Genomic DNA, 27,845 nt, shown 5'->3' on the forward strand with positions numbered 1-27,845 from the left:
TCCCTAAGGTCACATAGCTTTTAGGTGGATAGAACCAGTGTTTGCACTCAAGCAGTTTTGGTTCCAGAGCTCATATTCTTGATTGATCATAGACTGTACTGTTTTCCATTGTAAAATGGAACTGGAGCAACTTATGTCTCCTTGTTAATATAAGTTGTGATAGTCCATGAAAATTTAAGGACAGTAACAATTTCAAAGTGCCTTGATAGACCAAGAATTCAGGGAAATTTCACATTAAACAGATTAACCTGTGACAATTTCATTTTTCACTATAACTTATATAATGCAGGCAATATCTCATCCCATATCACCAGCATCCTATGACTTTGTACATACATATGTTATTTCACTCATAGAAAAGAAATTCTTATCTCCAAAGATCCTTTTGCTGAAAATTAGGTGTGATGGGAAACCATTCGGGGGCTTTCAGCAGACAGGATCTGACGTGATCACATTTCTGTTGTAAAGTGTTGATCTAAGTGGGAGAATTAACTCCAATATTACTTGACTGCAGAAGTTAAAGTCAGCCCTAAATCTTACCATTAAAATCATTTCTTAGCTTAGCTCTCTTGTAGATACAAGTGCTTTTCATTACTTAAAAAATTTTCTTGTATATTCCTACACGGTTCAATATAAATATAGATTAGTATGGTGGCACTAAAAGCTGATGTTTATTATAACTCGTCTTATTTTAGAAGACGCATTTTTAAATGCTTTTGTTTGCTGCCTCTAAATGTCTATCAGCTAGACTCAATTTATTAAAACCTTCGTAAACCCTGACTCTTTAGAGCTTTTCATAGAGCTCAAAGTAGGAGTTTTCATTAATCCTATTTATATATAACAGTTCTATGATCTGGAGTTTTATTATCCAAAAAATGAATATATCTTTGTTTACATCTGCACTTGTTTTTAGGATAAAATTTTTCTTGGAAACCAGCAAAACTAGAATGACTCAGTGATGAAAAGATGAAATTTTCTATCCTCATCTAAAGCCATTTACAGTTGTCCTGGTATATGTTTGATTTTGAGTGTAATGACAATGTTAAATATAAGCAAAATCACAAAAATATGCCATGTATCCTGGATTATGAAGAAGACACACAATTCTGTTATTAAAGTGTATTAAAAAATAACTTCTACCTATTCCAGTGCCCTTACTCTAGCAAGTTGGCAGTATATGTACCGATTTTCCAATTAAATTGTTCTTGTTTTTTTCGAGTATTGCTATTGTAATAATGTAGTATGGTACAAGAGTGGTCGGATAGTTCATTCTTTCTATGAAGATGCTTTCCCACTTATGTGGCTATAGGAAAGTGGCCAGGACTTTCTGGTTTCTTGTTTTCTAGGTTTCCATTTCAATATTATTAGTTCCTGTTTTACTTAGTACCAGTTTTTCATCTCTTCTGTATACCAGGAGTTTTGTTTTCCTCTTGTGTATGTTTTCTCCTCTTCATTTTTGATACTATATATAGGTCCTCACCAATGACCAAGATTAGATCCCTATATATAAATGAAATTGTATAAACTTTCAATTATTTTTTCCTTTCTTTTTACTAAGAATCAATTATCCCTCAGTATTTCATTAGTTTTGTTTAAACAGCACACAAACAGAATTAATTCAAGATATTTAGCCAATTTGATGGAGTAGTTCAGATTTTATGTAGATTAACCTTAGTATTATCCTATTCGTTATTGATTCACTAATTAGTTCTTCATTCAAACAATATTTATTTCTTGCCTATTATGTGCCAGACACTGCAAAGTGCTTAGGATATGCAGTGGTTAATGAGACAAGTATAATCCAGCCCTTGGTGTTTACAATCTAGAAGAGGATGCAGATATTGAATAAATAATTACTAAAATAATTAAAATGATAAGAGATTTGTTCATACTGATACATGTAGATCTAGTTCATTTTAACTTAGATGAAATGGCATATACCATATGACACCGTTTTTATACACCAATAACAGACTTTATGAGACAAATAAGGATGTAGTTAAAGTGTAAGAACATGCACACCAGTCTCCAGTAAAGCTTACCTGTGGGAGGAAGGGGAATGGATGCAGGGGGAACAATTAGCTGTGTCTTTAACGTTTTATTTCTTTAAAAAATATGCTTAATTTCTTTAAGCAAATATGATAATGATAGAAAAGTACAGAGTGCTAGGAGAGGGTATAACAAGAAGACTTCATTTTATCTGGATGAGTAGGTATGGTTGGTTTTCCCTGAAAAGTGATAGTTAAATTTTGAATGAGTTAGAGGAAGGGTGGAGTAGGATTAATAGAATAGCCTGGCTTGAAGGCCCCAGGGCAGGAGGGAGTTTAACGCATTTGAGAAGGTGAAAGAAAGCAAACGTGATGAGAAGAGTGAGGCAAGGTGAATAGAGATTGGCCCTGAAAGAGTCTTAGAGGTCAGACCACATTATGTAGGGTAGGTCTTCACATATTTTAATGTGCATCTGAATTGTTAGTGTGTTCTAATTTTAAAAGGCAGATTCCTAGGCCCACCCCAGAGATTGATTAAAAATCTGCATTTTTAATAAGCATCCCAGGTGTTTGTACTGCAGGTCCTCTGAACACAGTTTGGGAAACATTTATGTAGGGTTTCATATGCCATATTAAGAGTTTTGGAGTATTCAAAGTGCAGTGGGAAACTTGAAGGCTTTTAAGAAGGGGAATGACATGATTTGGATTTTAAACACTGCTCTGTGGAGAATAGATTAGATGGAAACAAATGTTGAAGTTCTAGGCCTGAGATGAGATGTGATGGTGGCTTACAATAGGACAGTAGAGGTGAGAAAGGTAGATAGATATGAGGTGTGTTTAAGAGATGAAATTGACAGCACTTGGTGATAGTATTTGGTGGGTGAAAAAGAATGAGACATAAGTTGACTGTCAGGTTTTTAGTATGAGCAACAGGGCAGATGCTGCTGCATTTTCTAAGATGGAGAACCCTGGAGAAGCAAACCTTGGGAGTACGGGAAGAAATTAATTTTCATTGTTGTAATAACTAAGGGTCTGTTTAACTATAGACATCAGGAGATTGATTAACAGAAGTTTAGATAAGTGGGGTTATTTTTCTATTATAACGAGAAGTCTGGGGCGGGGGTAGACAATCCAGAACTAGTGCCATTAATAAGGTATGCTTCCACTCTGAATAACTTGAGGCTGTTGGCATTAGATCTCGTGCCTCTTACCTTATGTTTGCGAGATACCTGTTCCACCTTTAGCTTCACTTGTGTGGTCAAAGTGGAAGAAGAAAGGAAAGAGTGACACCCAGATTAGGTAAAAGGAGTTTCCCAGAATCCCATCTGACACTCACCACTGGAAGGGAATCTAGGGAAGTATTTTCAGTTGGGCATATCACTACCCCTAGCAGAGATTCTGTTAGTACAGATGGGGTAGGAAATGGATAATGGGTAGGCAGTTAGCAGTGTGTGAAAGCTAACTTCTGTTTGACATGTCTGTATTTGTGAGATGTCCAAGTAGTGATATTGAGTAAGTGTCAAATACAGGCCTAAAACTTAGGAGAGTGATCTAACGGAGACAGAATTATTTGTGTGTGTGTGAGGAAGACTGGCTCTGAACTAACATCCATTGCCAATCCTCCTCTTGTTGCTGAGGAAGAGTAGCTCTGAGCTAACATCTGTGCCCATCTTCCTCTATTTTGTATATGGGACGCCGCCACAGCATGGCTGGCAAGTGGTGCGTCAGTCCATGCCCAGGATCTGAATCTGCGAACCCCGGGCTGCTGAAGTGGAGCACACGAACTTAACCACTATGCCTTTGGGCTGGCCCCAGAGATAGAATTTTGTGAGTGGTCAGCATGGAGAGGGTAGATTCAAAGTTGTGGAGGTGTGTGAGATTGCTCAAGGAGACAGCATAGAATAAGATGGAACCCTAAGAACTCCTATTTTAAAAGCAGGATAGAGGGGCCAGCCCAGTGGTGTAGTGGTTAAGTCTGTGTGCTCCGCTTTGATGGCCCGGGATTCGTGGGTTCAGATCCTGGGCGCAGACCTACGTACTGCTCATCAAGCCATGCTGTGGCAGGTGTCCCACACAGAAAGTAGAGGAAGATGGTCACAGATGTTAGCCAAGGGCCAATCTTCCTCAGCAAAAAGAGGAGGATTGGCAACAGATGTTAGCTCAGGGCTAATTTTCCTCACCAAAAAAAAAAAAGGTCGGATAGAGTAGTGGGGCTCGCGCTAGAGAAAAGTGGCCAGAGAGGAGAAAATCCAGCATAGTGTAGTATCAGAAGTCAAGCAAAGAGTATTTCAAGAAGTTTGGAGCAATCAACTATACGGAAGCAGATAAGCGTTAAGTAAGATGAGGGGTGTCCATTTACATGAGGTCCTTCCTAATTTTTTTTCTTTTGGTGTTCAAGTGACGTTTTATTTGGTAAATGATAATAGTAGATGGTGGGGTTGTTTTTATTGTTTGAACTTGGGAAATAAAAAATAAGTAACCCATATCGGTAACCTCCTTCCCTCAAGAAAATTGTATTGGCTTTGAGATATCAAGATCAGAGAACTATTGGAGTAGAGCAGGTTTGGCCACTGATAGAAAAGATCCTGTAAAAAAGGAGAGCTTGAAATAGATACAAGAGAGAGGAAATGGCCAATAAAGTGAAGTTCCTGGAAAGAGAGAGAGCTCTCAGCACAAATGGAGGATGAGGTTTGGTGGGAGGAAGAGCATCTCTTCCAATAAAATAGGACAGAGAGAGGTAGAGGTAGGTAGGTAGGTTTGCAGACATGGTAGGGGGGAATTTGAGGAGGCTGAGGGAATTTCTGTCCATTGGCTTCTATTTTCCTGAAGACTATGAAAGGAGGCTTTCTGCTGAGAATGAGTTGTGGAGTTGGAGGGAGGCTGTGAGGTTTTGGGGCATAGACACGATAGGAAATGTTCTTGAAGAGTGGGAGAGAGAGCTGAAGGGGACATGGCAACGTTGTCAGAATACTGTTGAGGTTAGTAACCATGGATTTATAGTGATGGCAATCTGCTCCCTATGGCTGCACCCTGAATTTGTGTTTAGGAGCTGCAGAGGATCAGGCAAGGGATTTTAGAGCATTTACCAGAAAGTAATTTTAACAATAGGCTTTGGAACCTACTTTAGACTTTCCCTACGTAGAAGATATGCTTTTAAGGTTTTTTCCTTTTAGAATTTGGTTCTACTTAAAGAATTTTCAACTAAGGGATTACAATAATGAGTGAGTTCTGTGTATGGTTGTTATGTCTGTCCTCCTGAATGGAGGATTAAATAAAATATTACTGATAAGAATTATAAATGTTAAAATAAAGATAGGTGCTAAGCAGTCTCATGGGAAGGCCCTGAGAATGGTGCTGGCTTGATTTTTTTTGGCCTATTTATATAATTTTTTTCCTTCAAATATTACATTGTTTTATTTTTGAGGGTCTTAAAAATATCCTATTCTCCAGCAGCTTCTTGTATTGTGTGTTGGAGGTACGTGTTATCATAACTTGAATAGTAATCACATTAGAATGTCTATGAAAGTGCTTTGAAAAGTCCATAGCACTAGAGAAACAGATATCGTTACTGCGCCTGTTGTGTGTGTGTTGTCCATAAAGCACGCATGTTGTCCTTTTCACGACAGAACTGTGAAATAAACATTAAAGAATGTAGAGAATTAAGTATGGCTCTCTGGAGACCAATGAAAATGAGGGGTTTCCTTCTAAAATCAAAGCCGTCAGTGAGGCTGCGTTGTGGTTGGAATCCCTGTGGAACACTCATGCACACGTGACCAGCTTCGTTGTAGTAACAGTATTTAGGGACGCGAGGGGGAGAGAGGTCTGTTAAATTGAAACCATAATTCTGCCTCTATGGCTGCCAAACCTTTTTTTGTTTCCCAGCAGAAAGAGAACCCATCTCTTCAGGGACCTTGTTCGTAGTTATTTTTCCTTTATACCAGACAGTGTAAGAATCTTTTCACTCCAGTGGTCTGGACCCTGATTTTTTTTTTTTTTAAGTAATATGTACAAGCATTTGGTGACCCATTTCTTCTCTTCCTGTCTTTTTCTTCTTTGCTTCTAGTTTCTTTGACTCTTTTGGGTTTTATGTTTATATTTTAGTTGTTTATGACTTGCTGCTTTAGTTCATAACAGTTGTAAACGAACATGATACTTGATCATACCAGAAGTGTGGCACCTTGTTCTCTATCTGTACACACTAATGTCATGTTAACTGATCTTCATGGAGTTTTACAAATATTTATTTGTAAAAGAGAGGAAGAGAACCAGGAAACAGTGAATATGAGAGTTTGATGGTTGTCAGTGCAGTACAAATACTCTTAGGTCTGCCACACGGAAAGTGCACTTTTGTTTCATCTTCAGAGGAATGGCTGCCTTTGCCCTAGCTCATTTCTGTTTTTCTCCTGTTTGCTGCTTACTTCCTAATTAGGAGTGCTGTTTGTCAGACCACACAAAGATATATTGTTAGCTACTTTTGTACTTGGATATAAAAGGAGGGTTGCTTATGAGCCCATTGGTATCTTTTTAGACCATTCATTTGGCATTTACCAGAATAATATGAGCCACTGAGATAACAAGTCGTTTATTTGCTGCCCATGCCTTAGCAGTCACATTTGCTCTAGTCACATTAGCCCAAAACTCACATTTCATTTTTAGAGACTTAAGTGCAAAGAATGAAGATATCTTTAACGTTTTTCCTTTTGTGGCATTGATACGCCAAATTGAATGATTTGTTTTGTTTTCTTATTTTCAATTAAAAAAAATTAGCACCTCAATAGAAAATTAGTATCTCTGATTTTCCTATAAATTGTTGCTTACTTGCTATTTTCTGATTTCCCATCACAACATATTTTAGTCTTGGTATTATATCAGTGGGGAACTCTCATCGCAGGTTTTGTTAGGAAATCTCTTGGCCCAGTAGACAGCGAGTAGTGGTTGACAATGAGCTCTGACCCTGGGATTGGGCAGGACTGGGCTTGATCCCTCTGCCACTTACCAGCATTATTACCTTGCTCAAGTTAATTTAAACATGCTAGCCTTCATTTTCCCATTCTTTGAATAATAACAGCAGGGATAATAATACTTAAAACACTTAGCTCAGTCCAGGGAGAGTAGGTGCTTCATATTAGCTATTTTGTTGTAAATAATATATAATCCTAATTTTTTGTCTTGATGGGTTGTCAGATTTCTTTGATATAATTATGACTTCCTTGTTTAACAATAAGTAAAATTATTTCAGATTAATCTACTCATTGAGTAATTTTGAAAATGGTGTGCTTAAGAGAGTGTATTACTTAGCTAATCAGGTGTCTGGAGCTGCCATTGAAGTTGTATTTTGTCAGTGAAATTTTTGTACAGTCACATAACATTCTGTCAATGACAGACTAGATATACCATGGTGGTCACATAAGATTAGTACCATAGAGCCTGGGTGTGTAGGAGGCTATACCATCTAGGTCTGTGTAAGTGCTCTACCATGTTCTCACAACAAGATCAGCTAATGACGCATTTCTCAGAACATATCCCCATCAAGTGACACATGACCTCTCTTTCAGAGTAAAATTTACTGTTTGATTTATTCCTCTCTATTAAAATTACTGTATGAGAACCTCCTGCATTTGTGTAAAAATTTGGAAATGTGATCATGAAATTGCTGTACTGTTATTCCCATAAAGGATTTTTCTCTAATCCTCTGATCATGTCAGTTTGGATTAGTTTTGTCTATATATAGTATATTAATAATTGAGTCTGAATAAGTCACTGGAAAGCTTAGGAACATGTGGCCTCATACTCATCTTAGGCTGTCTAATCATAAACGTACTATAATTTTGTTTTACACATCCATACAGATCTTAAATAAGCTCCGTAGTGAGGGAAAGAGGAAATCTCTCTGAACACATAAACACTGTACAGGTTTATATTTCTACCCTTGTTGGCAAGCGACTAATTTATATTTGCTGGCAACTTAAATTTTTCTTATAGCTGTACTATAATAGGTTTGTATTTTTTAACCTGACCTTAAGAAAAATATTTATGAAAGAAGGCTGAAAACTTATATTCATTTAAAGGCTATAAAAGGCTAAGTTGGAGTGAAGCTTTTAAAACAAAATTGGATCTGGAGGGATGATGGTTTATTTAGCAGATGAAGGGGAATATCCATTCCATGGCCACAGATACTTAGTGAGCTGGAAACAAGAGAGCAGCTCACCTCAGACTGGAGGTGGTAGGAACAGAGGATGTTTTTCAGTTACCTGCTTTTTTTTTCCATTAAAGCCTCTCCAAAAGGGCTGAATTAGTGTTTGTATGAAGACAGAAACTAATGATAAAAAACAAGGGAAACCACAGTTTTGCAGCTGGTGATAGAGTTGGAAATAAAATACTTTGAGTAAAGTGTAAAGCCCATGAGTTAATCTTCCCTCCCTCCTCCCTCCCTCTTCACCCTTCTCCTCTCCCTTCTCTGCTCCTTCCTTCCCGGACTCCCTTCCCTCCTTCTAATATTTAGCAGAGGATCTTTACGGATTACAGGTAAATTGCTATTTAATCCTTTGGTTTCCTTCTATCCTTTGGATAACAGTCTGAGATCTATTAAGGACTCACGTCATCATGGTCTAGGTGTACAGAATTGAGAATGTATCCCAGCTCCATCACTAATTCATATGCTAAATGACCTTGAGCCAAGGCCCTTAACCTCTGTGGTAGTAATAAATAAATTATATATTTTACAATCATCATGTCAGAGATGTTTAAAAACAATTATAACTTTCTAAAACCTAGAAACAATTATAACTTTCTAAAACCTAGAACTTTTCAAGGTCATTCGCTGTATAAATACAAAGTGATATGAAATGTAATTCTAATAATTGCTACTTGTACAGAATTAGGGCATTTGGGAGGAGGAGACAAAAGTCACCATTCAACTTTAAACAGGCTCAAAATCTCCAAATGAACAGGAGAATGATAGGATTGGAGGGTTAGGAATGTCACGTTTTAGCCTTCTAAAATTGATAGAATCTCTACCTGCTTCTCGCTGTTTTGGAAAAAAGTGAGATTTTGATATGGCAAGCATGCCTGTGTTAAATGAACTCGTGAACTGTAACATTTTTGTCCTACTGTTGTCATGACTTTGTACAAATAAACTAAGATAAGGTTGTCTGGTCCTGGCAGGTTCTGACAAGGAGATTTGATGAGGAAAATGTAGTAGTCTGGAAAATCTGCAATGTGAAAGGAAAACTGTTAACACTTAATTTATAAACTTTTAGTGGCTACCTGCCCAAGTGATGTTTCCCTTTACTATGGGGAGGCATGTATTAAACATCAGAGCCCTTAATTTATCTGGGCTACTGTTCTGCTGTGTATGCTCTGTTTGTTTGTACTGAGGAATGATTCATCAAAACACAGGTTCCATGCCTCTGGCAGTTACTGTTAACTCCTTGTTTTCTGGACCTTGGCCCTCTTGATTGGTATTTTAGAATTAACATAACTCAAGTAGCCTGTTTGTGGAATTCAGGGAATGAGCCCTGATCAATAGTTAGCACACCTACATCCTTTGCAAGAGTTGGCTTGGAGCTGGTGGAGGAGTCATCTTACAGAGTGGCCTCCTTCAGTTTGGCTTGCCATGGTAGTCATTCCAGAGGTTGTGTCAGTTCAGTTGGGAATACTCGTGGAACTCTTTAACAGACCAGGAAGTGGACTGTCCCTAAATGAAGTAACACTCCCATCTGCTGTCTCAAAACTGGTAAACCATTCCATTTTCTTTCTCAGCGTTCTACCCACAGCTCATTGCTTGGTTTATGCAAACCTTAAAAGTATAGGGTGCTATTTGCCTGGAGTAAAGAGGCATTTGTGGTTTTAACTTTAAATGGTGCCTGTGTGTGTGCTGCCTCTTAGTGTTTAAAATGACACTCATTTTGGGGCCGGCCCGGTGGCGCAAGCGGTTAGGTGCGGGCGCTTCACTGCGGCGGCCCAGGGTTCGCCGGTTTGGATCCCGGGTGCGCACTGACGCACCGCTTGGCAAGCCATGCTGTGGCGGCGTCCCATATAAAGTGGAGGAAGATGGGCCTGGATGTTAGCCCAGGGCCAGTGTTCCTCAGCAAAAAAGAGGAGGATTGACAGATGTTAGCTCAGGGCCCATCTTCCTCACACACACAAAAAAATGACACTCATTTTGCAGTCTATCTCCTATCTTCTGATTCGGAATAAATTCAGCCCTGCAGCTAGCCTTTCGTTTTCATGGGAAGAATACCTAGCTTCCATGTTACTCTTTAATAATTTTTTTTAAGGCAAGCTAATATTTTTTCCCCTTATTACTCACAAAGCCTTTGTACATTAAAGTTTTTTGATTTATTCTCATTTTATATTTATCTCTTTGAGCTGAAGCATGCTTGTGAACAAAGTATTAGTATACTCTGAATAAAGTGATTACATTCTAAAACCAGCCTTTCTTGGGCCTTATTAATAAGAAATTTTCTTTGAGAACTTTGGAAATATTGAATTAAGTGACTAAGTGATACATACATACTATATATAATAAAATCTCTTCAAACTACCTTCAAACTAGTCTAAATTCAGAATTTTCAGAAGGGAGGCAGTTCATGCATGCAGTCACTGAAATAGGTCAAGGATGTATTGCTTAGGACTAATGTACTTTCAAGAAGAACAACTATGGGTAGTTAATGTATTAATGCTATGCACATCAGAATACTGGATTTCCCTTGAGTAGTGAGAGAGAGAAGATACACAAGTAACTATACCATGTATAATAGTGCCATAGTGAGGCAAATGTAGAAGAAAGATGACTTCTGATTTAAGAGACTGGAGTAGAGCTCACACAGGAGGAGTTAAGAATAACATGGTGGTGAGAAATGGAAGGAGAAAAGATGCTTTCAGGGAATAAACACTATATACTGTGGCTTCATTGGAGCAGAAGGTAGATGCGAGGTTCTAGCGGGAGAAAAGGTATCTAATTGATGAGTCCTTGGCACATGCTGTCACAGAGCACAAATTGTGCAGCTGGCACCAGCGACATGGATAATGAATGCTGGATGCTGGACGTGTGGAGAGAAGGGCTTTCAAAGGCTTTCAAGATAGCCCTTAAGAGAAGGGGAGGATTTGATTAGGAATCTAGCTGTTCCCAAAAGGAGAGAAGGGAGCACAGACGCCAAGACAAACACAAGGGCAGTAAAGTAAGACCAATTTTGGTCTGTCAAGGTTTAGAGAGAAAAATAAATTAGCCAAACTGAAGAATCTTGAATGAAAGGCTAAAGAATTTAAATTTTATCAAGAATGACTTGGGGGTTTTTTTTTGACTCACCCTTGCTGAGAAACCTTTAGTGATCAGAGCAATGTTTTGAGCAAATGATTAGAAATATGTGGAAAAGTTTTGCAGGGCAGAAGACTAGAAGCAAAGGCACCAGTTCAGAGGGTTGAATAAATTTGGTGATGATATTTGAAGATGTCGCAGTTAAGGGAGGTAGAAGAATTAATGATTACAATTTAATCCCCAAATAGTGATAACAGATTGAATATTTGATGCTTTGGAAGACACTCTTCATTTAGCACATTTTTTTTTATTGAGACATAATTGACATATAACATTGTATAAGCTTAAGGTGTACAGTGTGTTGATCTGAGTCAAACATATTTAATGAGCACTTATGTGTGGTAGGCCCTGGGGTTATAGTGGGGAAGAGAAAAGACAAGGTCTCTGCCCACATGGAGCTTACATTTAATGGGGGAAAGAGATGAGAAACAAGTGTGTATATATCTATATCTATCTATGTCTCTATCTCTATCTCTATCTATATATGGTGTCAGATAATGATAAGTGCTCTGAAGAGAAAAAGGAAGAGATAAGAAGTGATGAAACAGGCAGTGTTTTCGAGTCTGAGATACCATTTGAGTAGAGACCTGAAGGAAGTGAGAGAGGGAGCCTCTTCACTCCCTGGGGAAAGAGCATCTCTGGCAGCGACACAGCAAGCAGAGGCCCTGAGTGCCTGAAGACCAGCAGGAAGACCACCTGGCTGGGGTAGAGCTGCGAGGGGCAGTGGGGCAGGGAGTGAGACGCACACGTAACCAGGGAGGAGAGCACCTGGCTGGGGTAGAGCTGCGAGGGGCAGTGGGGCAGGGAGTGAGACGCACACGTAACCAGGGAGGAGAGCACCTGGCTGGGGTAGAGCTGCGAGGGGCAGTGAGGCAGGGAATGAGATGCACACGTAACCAGGGAGGAGAGCAGTTCGTGTCCCATAGCTGTGGTAAAGAGTTTGCATTTTATTCTAGGTATGATGGAAAGCCACCGGGAAAACCACGATCTGTGTTTTCAAAAGATCCCTGTGGCAGCAGAGTTGAACAAGACGAATAGTTAGGAGGCTCTGGAGGCCTCCAGGTGAGACAAGGTGGTGTCTCAGAGCCGAGGGCGATAGTAATGGAAGTGGTGAGAAGTGGTGGGATTCCAAATCTATTTTGGAGGTAGAGCAAAGAGGATTTGTTGATGAGCTAGACGTGGGTTGTGAGAGAAATAGAATCAAGGAATACCCCCAGGGTCTATATGGTGGGTTTGTGTGAATTAGAAAAAGCTAGTTCTGCCTCTCGGTATAGCAGACCTCTCAGCACGTTTGTGTGAAGAAGGCCCCTTCCTCCCATCAGATGTACCTGAGTGCTGGACACCATGGCTGGGTAAGAGGAGCACAGGCTAGGTACCCCCACTTGGCCAGGCATCCTTGTGGAGGGCTCAACCTGTACAATCGAATGCAGCAGCCCTGGCTGACGAATCAGTTTTTGGCCTGAACAACTGGATGAATCATAGTGTCATCTCCAAATGAGGGAGACTGGAAGAGGCTCAAACTGGGGGCACAGGAAGGCAGTGGAAATCAAGTTCTACTTTGGGCACGATGAGTCTGAGATGCCTGTTAAACATCCTGGAGGCAATGTCAAGTAGGCAGATGGATATGAACTTTTGGAGCCCTGTGGGGAGCCATCAAGGCTGCAGAGACGTTCGCTGCTTTTGAGTTTGAAATGACAGCGTGACAAGCAAGGGGAGCTGCAGAGTTAGGGTTTAGGAACAAAGATTTAGATTAAAGATGTAGATTGGGAAGTCATTCTGCCCAGAGGCATGTATGCAACCTTTGAGGGAAACTATGTTGCAAAACAGGAGGGAGACTGCCTTTGGAGTATTATTAGGCAGTGGAAAGTGAAAATGACTGCAAAGCACCAAACAAGAGGAAGATGCAGGTGATGCAGCATCATGGAAGACAAGGAGTGAGGGTGTGGAGCGTGTTGGAGAGATCAGAAAGACTCAGGCCTTAGCAAGGCTGCTGGAGCTTTTGAGGATGCTATTTAGAGATAATAGTGGGTGTGAAGGTAACCTGCAGGGAATTAAAAATATAAGCTACTTTCAGAAAATATGCACTGAAAGGGTACGGTAACAATAAGGTTACATGTGTTGGTTTTTCAAAATAGGATGAAGTGTGTCTGTATTAAGGCAGAGATAAGGGAACCAGTGAAGGAGGAAAAGTTGAAGGTGCTAGAAACAAAGGGATCTGGATATGTGTTTGAAGGAATAGGTGTAGAAGTTAGTCTAGGAATGAGGAAGGATGGAGACTTTTTGCTTTGAGGCTTGGAAAGAAGGAAGAGAGAACAGGTATTAGAAGCAGGTATTTTGCATAGGAGAGGAGGGAAAGGTGAGAACAGTTTGTTATCTTAGTCAAGTCGTGGTCACAGTCAGCTGTTTTAGGGGTTGCCATTGGTATCAAAGGCCTGAAGAAAGTGTGAAAGGGAACCAATAAGAAAAAAAATTGTCAAACAGTGACGAGAGACCATTTGGAAATATGAAGAATAATTTGTCCATCAGTATTTTTCTGTGGACCCCCCCAAAAAAAGAAGTTAAGGGCAACTGGAACAATGGTTCATAACCCAGAAGAGTGCATATCCAAATCCCCTGGAGACTTTTTTCAAAAGACTGTTTTCCCTAAAATGTATCAGATTGAGGTGTGGGAATAGGATGACTAGAAATGGAGAGAGATGCTTATATATACTTTTAGAACATTCTGAGTGATTCTGTTAAGCGTTCCCCCCACCCCCACTGAGAAAACTGTTCTGAATTTAGGGTTAGCAGGAGATTGACAACAGCGTACATGCTGGCTCGGAGCAGTGAAGGGTAGCTGGAAGGGAAGCTAATGGACTGAAGGAATGAGGAAGGTTTTTTGGAGTGATATCAATAATGACAGTAAGGAGTAGTAATATTTTGGGGGTGTGCTCAGCTAGACAGACAGGTTCCTGTACCGCAGAACCTTACAGAGCCTTTCAAATGCTCATCAATCTCCAAGAAGGAGATTTAGTATTTTAAGAAGATATTTGACCACGGGACCCTTTTTTTCATGGAGCATTTGTGGACTATTTTCTGCAGAACACATTTTGAAAATGCTGAATGCAATGGTTAGTTCCAGTTCCATTTAAAAGTTCACAGGTTGTGGGAAAGGGAAGCTGCAGTAGAAAGGGGGAATGTCCAGTTTAAGATCTTGAAAGCACAGCAAACAGGGTTGTGGCTTTGTTCGTGGATAGCTGGGTTCGTGGGATAGTGGATACTATTGAGTCCAATATCAGTTGGATCATCAATGTGAATGTTGATGTTGCAAAGTATGAGACAAAATTGGGATTTTATGAAGTATTTACAAACAGTGTATGATCAATAGTTCAGTTTCTCAAAAACAGGGTTGGATAAAGTCTTTATGAAACAGACTAAAATCCCATGACCTTTAGAATAAGTAGCCTTATCCTTAATTATAAGGACAAAAAAGTGGATAATTGTCAAAAGAAGACACACTTTGAAGTCTTGGCACTCAATAGCAGTGACTCAATATTTGGGGAGCTTACCCACCTTTTGAGCAGAGGCAATGTCATAGGCTCTGAGAATGCCCCAAATTGTACTGCCTGGGCATTGAACTGAAGACCGTCTTCCTGGTGAAGTATAGTCCTATTCTTAAGTTTAAGATGATTAATACTGAATGTTGTCTCTTAAGATTTCCAAAGAAGCCAGTGATTGGTGATGGGTGAGGTGACAGTGATTGCTGGAAGGGATTAGACATTTATATAGCATGATTTAGTTTTTAATAATGATGTGATGTGAGTTTTATCAGCATACAAGTCAGCTCGCAGAACTGAGACATACCAAATGAGAGAGGTCATAAACAATTCTCAGCTGCCCCAACTATGTGTGTTTCACAGGTCACGAGTTTCTGTTCTTTCGTGACAGTTGATATCATCATTCCATTCCTTCCCTCATGTGTCTTATCTTTATTGTTGAATATTCTCTCATAATCCTCTATTAGAAAAGAAAAATGTCACACATGGGCATTCTCTTTGGTTATAGAAGTGTACTTGTGATAACTTTTTGCGTGCAACCCAGCTGAAGTGTTCAAAGCGCACGGAAAGCACTTATTGGTGACATTGTACATTCTGTGGGTTTATTTCCCCTGTGGATGCCTGACCTTTCTTTTCTTCACAGGTAAAGTCAGTGATAAACCTTTTGTTTGCGGCGTACACTGGGGATGTGTCTGCACTTCGAAGGTATGTTAACAGGGTGGATTAGCATATGGTTTGCAGATGTTTATGAAGTCGCTTCTGGGCAAATAGCCATTTTAAGGCTGAAGTCTTCCATCTCCCTCTAATAAAAATGACCCAAACAAATTTATATTAAATCCCTACTTCCAGTGCCGTAGGCTTGCTGTGCAGTCTTGTCATTTTCTACCTCCTATAAAAGCCTAGACACCTGTTTTCTCAATATCAGCTGGTAACTGTCCAACTAATCTGGCTGATTAGTATTAGTGTTTTCTTGGAATTGAGCAATGCCTTCTCAATCCCCATCTACCCTCCACTCCCCATCTTTGGAGGTGAGGAGAGCAAGCAAATAGGGGCATTCGGCACTCTGTTTATATTGGAGACATTCTTGAACTTGCTGTGATCCCTTATAAAGGCAACAAACAAAACCTTGTTCTGCAGATCATCAGGGTTAGAAAAGTCACATAGTGCTATATTCTTAACATAAGGTCTCTTGTATAGTTGCAACTGAACTTTAAGGTGGAAAAATGTCTATGCTTAATTTCCATCTGTTTTAAAGTCTGCTTAGAACTTCTATCAACAATACTCTATTAGAAACTTCAAAGTGGCTAAGAGACTAGATCTTAATTGTTCTCACCACAAGAAAGAAATGATAATTATGTAATGTGATAGAGGTGTTAGCGCTATGGTGGTTATCATATTGCAATACATAAATGTATCAAATCAACACCTTGTGCTCCTTAAACTTACACAATGTTATATGTCAATTATATCTCAAGTGAAAAATGTGCACTTCAAAGAATTTTTTAAAAATAAAGTCTGATTAGTACTTGTAAACTGTAGACTGTAAAATATTGAAGAATGGAAGTCTTAGTGAAACTATTTAACTTTAGGATAGGTATCAGTTTCTTGCCCTTCTGAGGCATAAACTTTGGTATAGTTGTGCCACTGTTCTTGAGTTTTGAACAAAACGTAATGAGGCTTAATTCTGTGAGAGGTGGTGAACGTTTCCTCTTACCCAAAAGGAGCAAAGCCCGGGAAGAGAGGTGCAGTGGCATTTATCCGAGACGCCTGTGCACTGGCTGAACTGAGTCTCAGGTTCCCGTTAGTGAGCCTGGTGAAGGATGGCCTGTCTCATCTCCTAGGACCTTAGACTAAACTGACAGAGTAACTGTTACAAGTGTGAGTTAAATTTTATATATAACGAATAGCTATGCTTACAAATTTTCAGATTTGCTTTGTCAGCCATGGACATGGAACAGCGGGACTATGACTCTAGAACAGCACTGCATGTAGCTGCTGCAGAGGGTAATATATAAACCACTCATCTATTTTTTTTTTTTCAGACAATTTCTACTCAGTAATAAAATCTGCTTGTTTTTGTTTTGGATATAGGTCATGTTGAAGTTGTTAAATTTTTGCTGGAAGCCTGCAAAGTAAATCCTTTCCCCAAAGACAGGTGAGCACTTGTGTTACCGTCTAACGTATAATTGGCCAGTCAGTATTTTATTAAACAGGGCTATAATATTCAAGTGATGGTCTATTCAAATCCACTCTGTTTATATTGGAGACATTCTTGAACTTGCTGTGATGCCTTATAAAGGCAACAAACAGAACCTTGTTTCTGCTAGGTAGATCGTTCTGTCTCCCATATCCTATTTCTTATCTAAGAATGGTCTCTTATGTAGCATTTCTCAGGTTAGTCTGAAGGTTAGTCAATACACTGTACGAAGAAAATAATTCTTTGTGTTTGGAAAGAGAAAATAGGACTTTTGTCCTCATGAGGCTTTTTCACAGGGTAGATGAGATAAACATTTACAGAAGCATCTTAAAAATGTGTAAGAAAATTACTGTTACAGAACTCTAAAATGAATATATTGGAGTTTGTTGAAATTCCTGGATTTGGGTGAAGTCCGTTTTAGAAGGCTTCCTGGAAGCTGCATTTTAACCAGTGCTTTGGGGAAGAGACGAGATTTGAAGGCCCAGAGGGGAGAGAAGGGCACTCTATCCAGTGGGAGAAATCTGCCTGGAACATACTCTGCTCCTCTCCTCTCCCTTGGGGCCACATGGCAAACTGCCATTCACCCTGCAGTAAATGCTGTCCACAAAGTGTACAGTCAAGGGGGATAAGGGTGCAGCTTCGATATACACATGTATACTCAAAGTCAATTCTGTACTCATGCACTTGCCGTTATGTAACACGAGTTATATAACTGATGAGTCAGGGAGTGATAAGAAATAAAGCTTTAGAAGAATGGAAAGAAAAAATACTTGGAGAGGTTTAATATGTATGATTAGGAGTTTGGATTGGATATTTGAGGACTCTATTAAGTAAGTTTGGAGCAAATTGATTATTCTCTAGCTATCAGATCCTTCTGTCTAATAAGGTTTTACTATTTTACTATTTTTTTTAAATTAGAGGTCCGGGTTTTATTAGTTCAGCTTGCAAGAAATGCAGAAAGGCTGTGACGTCAGTGTCTGTAAATTGTTAGCATTTTTGCAAGTGTGGTAACACTTTGGTTATCCAACTTTATTTTTATAGTTGTTGAAAGCATCACGATTAAAATGACCTTTGTTGGCAGTATTCTACAACCTCATGGTGGGGTGATGATCCTCCCTTTTATCTCCAAATGTAATGCCCATACCAGCCCTTTCTAGAGCAAGAAACTGAAAAGTGTCGTTCCTCCCACCCACCCACCCCCGTGTTTATAATCCCAACTAAACACTACATGCTGGAAATATTTACTGTGCTTTGTATATTTAAAGATTGAAATGTTTTGTTTTTTGCCCTAAATTGGCCTCTAGGAATGTGGAAGTGAAGCACCCATCTGACAGGCAAAAGTTAGCTCAGCAACTAACTTGGTAACTGGGTATTCAACTATTCCAGAGTGTAAGCTAGACCAAGACAATTCTTTTCTCCATTTCACAGAATCAGTGTCACCTCAAATTGTAAAATAGGCTTGAGTGAATTTAGTGTATTCTTTAAAGTTGGTATTTTGTGTTATTTCATGGAAGAAGAGTTGTAAAAAAGGTAATTTGCAGTTAACATTCACTTTTTCCAAAAGGGCAGATAATTACATGCTGTAGATGATGAAAAGTGCCCCCACCTCCCGATTCAGGGCCACTGATTCCCAAAATTAATGAAGGCCAATATAGAAGTAAAAGGCAACATAATTCAGCTGTTTTTTGAGAAACACAAAGATACACGTAAAATGTTACTTACCTGATTTTAAAAATTAAGAACAGGCTACCAAACTTTATCCAAAAACATTTTTTAAGTGACACTGTTTTTAAAACCTTTTAGTTCCATATGGTGACCCCATTAAGAAGGAAAAAGGTTAAGGACAGAGAGGGAAAGGAAAGAAGGGAAAGATGGAAAAGCAGAAGGTGCGAGTGCCGCATGATAAAGTGGAGTCAGGGAGCCTGGCAGCCACGAAGTGAAGTGACAAGAGTAGAGAGAGGACGGGAGAGGCTCCATGGTGGGTGAAGTGTCAGGGACCCGGTTATCACACTGTTATTCACTGGGCTGGGAGGCTCACGGTGCTCACAGACTCCTAACTAGCCTCCTCTTTCAAAGGCCTAGCTAGCTGATTAACTACTGCTGGCAACTCTTCATTTCTTCTTCTCTTCAGTCTTCATCTGTATCACTCTAAATAGCACAGCCCCAGAAAGACACTGTGGAAAGGGCTGTTATTATTCTGGTTGTGTAGTGGTCCCTTGGAGCCCTGGATTCCCATCCTTACCAGAGATGATGACAATGTCAATTCCTCTGGGCCGATCTTGCTCCTCCAGTGTGTGTGTGAGCCCTAATGAGGTCGTGGTTATTTCCAGACTTCTGAGATTTATTGCGATTTGGAATTGACAGGAACACAAATTTTCTATCAAAGGCTAGGGGGATGGATGTTATATACCTGAACTTTCTTTGAACATTTTATGTAAAGAGAGATCCTTTGAGCTTGTCATGAAGTTAAAATTCAGGAATGCTAGAGGAGTCTATTGTACCAGTCAACATGAGACCTTCCCCTCCATAAGCACTTAGATATGTAAACAGGATCCTTTTGTAAAAGATGTTTTTCTCTTCTTCCCCATATCCCAAGTTGTCTCTGAGACCACTTTTTGAATTATAAATCCCTTTCTGCATTTCTTCAATTAATTTTTACTGATAATAGTGCTTAAATGGCCAAATTTAAAATCGAAGAATGCTGGATTATCATCTTTGTACAGAAATTACCTAACGTCCCAGTCCATGCTGTGCTACTTGTTTAGGTGGAATAACACTCCCATGGATGAAGCGCTGCACTTTGGACACCACGATGTATTTAAAATCCTCCAGGAATACCAAGTCCAGTACACGCCTCAAGGAGACTCCGACAATGGAAAGGAAAATCAAACCGTCCATAAGAATCTGGACGGATTGTTATAACGGTCTTAATCCCAAGATTTAAATCACTTACCTATTTAATTCTGGAAAATTATTATGAAGAACGTGTGTATTTCTATCTGGTAGTGATGTATATTTTACAACATTTGTCATTTCAGTGTTACTGGAGTTTTCTTCATTGTAGGCACAGGACAAATCTGATCTCTTTGGGAAAAAATAGAAATAAAAAAATCTCCCTCCATAATGTGAGCAATATTTACCTCGTGCATTGTATAATTTGATGTAAAAGAAATAGTTACCAATGCTAGCTTAACTGTGTGACCTTCATCACTTATTTTTGTGTGTTTTGTGAATTTTCAAGTTATGGTGATGATCTGCTGATATGCATTTACAAATTAAGCTCTGTTGTGCAGTCTGTCCAGATGGGTCAAGGCTGTCTTTAGAAGCAAAATAGTGTGATTTTCATGACTTCAAATATAGATTTAGTTTGAGTGTTTGAACAACTATATGCTCGTGTGTTGAAAATGTCTCCCACACTCTAGCTTCATGATGTGACTCTTTATAATAGTTAACAACTGTCCGTAGGATAGACCAATTCTGATTAGACTTTATCAGGGAATCTGTTTAAGATATGTTTGGTGACCAAAATATATGTGTGAATGTAGTTATAATACTTTTGAAAAAAATTTCCTTTTTCTATATCCCCTTCGTCCAGCCTCTCTTCCCAGACTTGAGCTATTTGCCTCTGTCCTTTAGTTGGGGAAGTGGGTGCTGGCATACTATGCAGTTTTCATGTTCTCCACAGTAAGTCAGAAAAGGCCTTGTATTTCTGGCATCTGAGTTACAACTATGCTGTTTGTCACAGTAGATGAAGCAGAGACAAATTACTGAGTACAAATCAGTCAAATGCATCAGCCTAAAGAAGGAAGGCAAGTGCTACTGCAGATCTTTAGGAAGATATTTTTCAGCTTCCAGGATAAAGATAAGATAAATTCAGAAGTGCTCTAGGCTACCAAAGTTATCATGATGGTATGGGAACTGCTACAAATAATATTTGTTTTTAAACCTGGCATTAAAGGTCTGCCTCAAGCTATTTGTTCTATTTGGAGGACCACTAAATCACTCCAGTTTTCTCCCGATTCTCTATTGTGTAATTTTTGGTGGCTCTATAATTTAATAATAAGAAAAGGCCGTTTCATTTTAAATTGAGAGCCATCATTTGTCTTGGGGAGGAACTGTACATATACTGCTTCCTGTCATACCTCTGAGGTAAAGGGGTATGTTACTGAGGATTTCTGATATGAAGCACACCTAGGCACACACACACACATAAATGGACTTCTTTGAAGCTGTGTGTAGTGGAACAAGCAGAATCGTCAACTACACGAATGTGAGTTGTTATAGTAATATAGCGCACTCCTTTGTTTTCTTTTCTGCAAGCACACACTGCTACTTCCCAGCTTTATCACGCCCGTGGCCCCTTTCTCACCTGGCAGCCTCCAAGTGTTCTGATTTGCTTCCAGTCTAAATCAGTGGCTTCAGCCATTGCCCTCCTGTTACCTAGACAGCACCTCCTTTGGTGGAACCATGGCCGGTATTCCTTAACTGAGCTGTATCAGGCACAAAGCCTTTCCCGTGTGTGTGTTTCTGTGGGGAATATGGTGGGTGAGGGACCAGCCCTGCTGTTGTGTCCCTGCCCCATGGATCAGTCTATCAAGCCATGTAGGCAGGTAGTATTTGCAAAATGCTGAAGAGGAACAGCATTATCCCCAAAGATATTATGGAGTAGACACTCTTTAATTGAAATCAATTGAAATAACCGATCAAATAGCAGCTTGCATTTTTGTGACTAAAATGAAACATTAAGACGGTTCAATTGTGTGGCTTGAAGATTACCAATGATTTTAAGGCTTTTCTCTAATAAAAAGAGGTTCTAACTATTATTTGGGAACAATGAGAGTTTTCATCTTTTCTCAGATCAGAACTATTTTTTAAATCTTTGTGGTTTAGTTAAATGTGTCCTTATTTACCCATGAGGTTATTTATGACTGCCAGTTCCTGCTCTGGCTGCGTGCTGTGGGCTGGTGATAATGAGCACACTTGGTTTAAATGCTTTGGACTGTGCGGTTAACTCTGCCACCAGTATACTCCAAAGATCTTTTTGTTCTGGCCTGAGGATTATATGTGCTTTTTTGTATCGTGAGAGCTCTATATGGTCATGTTTATTTAAAGCTCTGTAGACATTGTTGTTTTTGCTGGTCCCAGTTCTGATGATCTCATCTTTGGGTGTACTGTGCTGTCCCCACTGCTGCCCCACGCTGCCCTTTAGCTGCGAGCTGGATCAGCTGTCAACCATGTGATGCTGTTGTCTGTCTGGCAAGGACTGAATGACCTGACGCTGGGTTTAGATTCTTCCTGGGGATTATATAGCTATGAATGTATTTGCTTCCAGAACCTCCCAAAGTGAATCTAATTTTAAAACTATAAGTTGTAAGTATTCTGAAATTGGGAAATATTTATTTTAAATGAAATCAGGTAATGTTGCTTTTTACAGTGTAATAAATATATGTATCAAAAAACACTGTGAAATATGACTTTTTTTTTTTTAAAACAAGTAAGGTTTGCTCTTACATCACTGGGTTGGGCACTCTATTGAGCACAGGGACCGTGTCTAGTTGGTTCCCGTCCATTTCTAACGCCTACTATGAGACAGGTCCTATGCAAGGTGTCAGGTAGGGTTACCACCATGATTAAGGTAAGAATCCTGTAAGGAGTTCATCCTTTAAGGTGAGAGGATGGGCAGGCACATTTCTAGTCCCCTAGAAGCGAACACTATTCTTTTACAGTTGGAAGTGTTCAGTAAATATTGTTGAATTGAATCACTAAACATGCCCTTTGCTAGGAGGGGTTCTAATCTCCTTTAATGAGAAGAGAGGTTATTTTCACAAAGCCTTGACATCTGTTTGGGGAGCTGAACCTACTGCTGCCACACCAGGGTCTGAGTTAGACCAGCTGGTAAACCACAGATCCTGACTGGTTCATGTGTGTGGAATGGCATTTACTTTCAATGCCGGAAACCCCTGGTCTGCAAGTTTAGGGTTAGCGTATGGTTTTCTAACCATAGAGAAGGTACAAAGTTGTTTGTCACCAAGTAATTTGCTTTCCTATAGGACTCAGTGTTAATCCATCTCTATTACTGACATTTTAGAACTGTAAGAGACATCAGAAATATTTAATTTAATCCCACTCTTTCACAAGTGAAACTGAGACCCAACAGTGGGCTACAATGCAGAACTCTTAGTCCCAGGTTCTTCCCCCACATACTACCAGACTGTGCCCACGAGGGATAGAATATCTGGCCACTTACATATTAGCTAAAACCTGGCGTCTGTGGAGTTTTAAGGAGAAGCACAAATGCTACAATGTTAAGTCCTGCAACCCCCAGTCAACCTGAGCTATGCACATATACATCTGTAGCCAGCAGCACACACCAGTGCAGGGGAAACAAAGGGGTGAATAACCCCAAATGATGAAAATGTAAATTATACTTGTTCTTGATACAACATGATCATTTTATTTCTGTGGGACTTCTTTAGGGGCTGGGTTAATCTTCCTAATTTCACTTGCTAACTCATTGTAAAATGAGTAAATTCATAAATCATAGACCCGCTGGCATAGGGAAACAGTCCATGAATGTGTTAGGTGGCACTTAAAAAAAAAAGGTTTGGGGAAAGGAGTATTTGATAGTTACATAAGAAAAGGATGGGATTTACTAGAAGATTAGGGCAGGTATGTGTCTTTTGGGATGGGAGGAATTAGAAAATTAAGTTAGTTATTAAAAAGGGGCAAAGATGGGCATTTTATTTCTATTCTGGAGCCTGAACCTGACTCCAGGCCTTCATGTGGCCCCGCCTCGGCCCTCGCTGCCTCTCCAAACAGTCACTAGAGAGTCTACTAGGCAGTGAGTCCAACAAGCAGTCGTAATAGCAGAAGAATATCAAGACTGCTTCATTCACGTACAAGAAACGGGGAAAGGCTGCAAAGAGACACCAACACTAGGGTATTAAAGTGGTATAATGACATCAAGAAATACAGAATTTGCACAGTTTGATAATAGGTGTTTGACAGCTTTCTGCCTTTTAGGTGCCTTTAGATTCTTTGTATACCCAATATAAATTTAATAAATAAGTTTAAAACTGCCTAAGTAGGGTTCTTTTTTTCAATTAGTCAAGTAAGATGTTTAATTTCTCAGTATAGCAAACACATAACCTGAAGTTAGCTCACCAAAACCTGGAACCTGAGTATTACTAAGTCAGTATCATTGAAGAGCTTCTATATAAGCTCATCTTATAAGGGCCTAACAATAATATTATCTTTAGCCTTCTTAAAACTGCTTTAAATGCCATTTCTTTGAAATTGCATATATTTTTATATAACATTTAAATTATTTGTAGCTTTTGGCTATGTTTGTTTCACAAAATCTTTCTCCAGTTTTAATAAGTAAGGTGACTGCACTAGGACATAGGAGCCAGTAGCTCAGAACATCTTAAGTCCCATAAGAGCAGGGATCTTGGTCTTTGTTCACCAATGTTTCCCAAACAGGAATAGTGCCTGGCTCACGGCAGATGCTCAGTATTTTTTGATGAACTGATAAATGAATGAATCTTAACTAACCAAAAGAAGCCACTCAACTCAATACTCCTTACTTTGGGAACAGCATCCCAGTTCAAAAGGTAGGTACCAGGGCTTTCAGAACAATTTCTAATTTTTTCCTGCTTTCCCTGGGATAGCCAGATGTGAAAGGAGTGCTTTGTTCATTAAGACGTACCTTCATATTCCACTTGAGCTTAGAGACAATAAATAGATTTTGCTCATTTAATGCCATCTCAGATAACTCTCTTTCCTTAATAAGGAGAAATTTGTCCCAAGTGGTGCATATAAGCTCTATGCTTATACAACACCCTACAAAACACTATACCAGAAATACTCTTGAAACACACTAACATCCCTAAGCCAGGATCCATTTACTGACTTCTTATACTGATCAATTATATAAGAATATAAACTTATACTGACGAGGCAGGGCATTATCTACTTTAGTCCCTGGAGAAATACAGTTCTCAATGTTTGTTATGAAGAAACTTTATATTTCCTAGATGTAGGAAATAAGAATTATCATATTTGTTATGAGATGAGAATGACCGTATTTATGGAGATGAGAATAATCATGTTTGTTATGGTGCCAAAATTCAAGCCTCTACCACTACACCCTGATAACTCTTCAAACAGCGGTTAACTTGCCAGATTATATGTCTAACTTGGTGATTATGTCTTTTCTTATCCTATTTTTTCCAGCACACTGTGCCTTTTACTTTGAGAAGGTCATGGCTTTCTAAATTATGACATTTTGGAGAAAAATGGCGCCTGTTTGTGTGGGTGGAGTAACTTCTCAGTAATAACTCCTCTGATCATGGAAGTGTGGATTTTAGATGGCTATACTGGAGACAAGAGAGACTTCCATTTTACATGTATTTTACAATTAAAAACTTCTATTAGCAGTACGGAAATTCATTTTAAAATAAGTGCCAAATTATTTGTGCGTTTGGAGGCAGCTGTAGTCACCAAGACCAAAGTATTTTTTCTTTTGTTGGCTTTTTATGGCACCCATTATAGCTTGTTCCAATAACGTTTCCTCTCCGATCTCTTCCACTGACCTATCTTAATCTGCCATAGCAACTCTGATTACTAGCAGAGTAAGAAAGGGCAACACTTAGGAAAATGGCGTTATTAATCTTATTTTAAATAAGAACTGATACATTTTTATGTTTAATCGTAAGAAAAAATGAGAAAAACATCAAACCTATACATAAGGCCAGTAACTTCTAAAATCTTTATACCAAATGCTATTAATAAGAGACTGATATTAGAATTTTAATATTTCTTAAAGTAAACAAAGTCTCTTGGCTAGTGCAGTAAAATGAAACCATGCCAAATTATTCTCAAAGGTCAAAAATATAACAAATCGTTAAATACTAGCAATTGGAAACAATATTTTTTTTAATGTTGTCTTCTTTGTTCCTTCATCATTTGTATTTACAAAGTCAATGCAAACCCATTCAGGTTCATGCATCTTATGTAAAAACTTAGAGGAGGGCCTTAATTTGTGCTCAGTACCAAGGAAAGTACCATGTGCATATTATATTTAATGCAGTACATATACTTGAGCTTTAATTTTAAAGTAGACTTCAAGAAAACTTTATCCTCACCAAAGAAAAATATGGCATTTACATAATAATATAATTGTGGTGGTGATAGTGGAAAAATAAGATGCAGGTACAGAGACAGCAGTCTGAAAGTCATCTGAAAGAACCCTGTCAAACCTAGCCCCCTAAACCACGTGTTTTGTGTCCGTGCTAACGAAGGAAGAAGTAAACAACAAAATACACTTCAAAACACATCATTCAGTCAAAAAGCACATCCAGTCTAGAAAAAGCACAGGAGAGATAATGGAACTATTTGCAAATGTATTTGTCAGAGAAACACACTTATCAGTGAAAAATATGCAATTCTCAATGCAGTTACACAGACAAGCTTTCAAATTATTGATTCTCATATTATCTCTGGTTAATGATTTGTCAGTTACTATTTTTTCCTCTCAATTTGAAAAGTTTATGACTAATAGACTAAATACCAGCTAATAACAATAAAGAACAAATTACCCCATTTAAGAAACATAAATTAAATTTCTGAGTTTGTCTACGTCTATGATTAATTTCAACGTTTTGAAAGTAACAAGATTTGCCTCAGAGAGCTGTTGTTAATAGCCTGGCTCCCTTGAGAGAACTGTGAAGGCAATTTCATTACTAGTTACCATGATGAAGGCAGAATATATTCAGCTGTGGATATTAAAGTTTAAACAGAAAACACTACTCATAAATTTGGAAAATGTACTTTCTTCTATTCATATTAGCCAGTATCGTAAACCCATAACAAACAGAAAAGCTAATTCTCTCAAAAGAGAGAATTTGCCTTTAGCTTTAAATGGCCAGTGTGGAAGATATAATAAAATAAAGAACACAACGTTTATCCCCTGCCCAGATACAAGATGGCTACCTTTGAAAAAGAGTTGATGTAATTCTAAATAAATTTAGCTTTGAACTATTTCACATAGGTAAACCAATGGAAAACTTCCAGCCATATTTAAAGCAGAGAGAACAAATAAGAATTATCCAGACTAGAAATTTGCCAATCCTACATCAAGAAGTCCCCTAAATAACCATGTGATCTATCCAACAACCTATAACAGTTGGGCACTGACTGTATGCATAGCATTTGCCAGATGTTGCTAAACTTCTCACCTTTCCCAAGGGACTCTCATTCTAGTCCTGATGTTTTGGGTGTATCTGGATGTTTTTCATTGGTAAAACCCATCTGTGGAGAGGGGCTTTCAATTTTACCTTTAATAAGATGCATGAAGCCCTTCAGAGTAACAGATGTTTCTGAATTAGGGAAAAATCCACTTGCTATTAACAGGTTGCAGCAAATCTGTCAGCCTTTCTTTCATTTCCCTAGAAACACAGGACGTGAAGGAACAGAGTAGCAGGAGGGAATCACAGATGGGAAGGAAAAATGTCGCCAGAGAAGATGAGTAAAATTCATGCTCTATACTGCGTTCATCTGTGAAAAGATAAAACGTGGTTAAGTTTATTACACTGATCCTGTGAAATGCAGATCCATATATTTAACATTACTTGTCTGTTCGACATTGGAGGAGTAGGAAGACACTTCCCACAGCAAATAACAACCATGGGATTAGAGGGCCTTCAGCATGTGCAAATCCATTTTCCTGGACTAATCGAGATCTTTTATACCACCTAAGCTGACGGATTATTACTCTGCAACCTGCTGGCTTAATTCTGTGAATT

General features: G+C 38.9%; 2 protein-coding genes across 4 annotated transcripts in view; one reads left to right on the forward strand and one right to left on the reverse strand.

The window, feature by feature from the left end:
- The window catches only part of GLS (glutaminase), an 80,769-nt gene extending 58,257 nt beyond the window's left edge, over positions 1-22,512 (forward strand). The window contains exons 15-18 of one of the 2 annotated variants that reach the window (XM_058549447.1): positions 15,487-15,548; positions 16,771-16,847; positions 16,935-16,998; positions 19,806-22,509. In XM_058549447.1, coding sequence (XP_058405430.1) covers positions 15,487-15,548; positions 16,771-16,847; positions 16,935-16,998; positions 19,806-19,962 — 360 coding nt within the window. In that variant the 3' untranslated portion in view covers positions 19,963-22,509. Of the gene's footprint in view, positions 1-15,486; positions 15,549-16,770; positions 16,848-16,934; positions 16,999-19,805 lie in introns of both variants that reach the window. The other variant, XM_058549450.1, reaches the window with a different exon arrangement.
- Positions 22,513-26,424: 3,912 nt separating this feature from the next.
- The window catches only part of STAT1 (signal transducer and activator of transcription 1), a 39,061-nt gene continuing 37,640 nt past the window's right edge, over positions 26,425-27,845 (reverse strand). For both annotated transcript variants that reach the window (XM_058549445.1, XM_058549446.1), the window contains exon 25: positions 26,425-27,597. In XM_058549445.1, coding sequence (XP_058405428.1) covers positions 27,583-27,597 — 15 coding nt within the window. In that variant the 3' untranslated portion in view covers positions 26,425-27,582. The remainder of the gene's footprint in view (positions 27,598-27,845) is intronic.

Source organism: Diceros bicornis, chromosome 10 (genome assembly GCF_020826845.1).
Source record: "Diceros bicornis minor isolate mBicDic1 chromosome 10, mDicBic1.mat.cur, whole genome shotgun sequence".
NCBI lineage: Eukaryota > Metazoa > Chordata > Mammalia > Perissodactyla > Rhinocerotidae > Diceros > Diceros bicornis.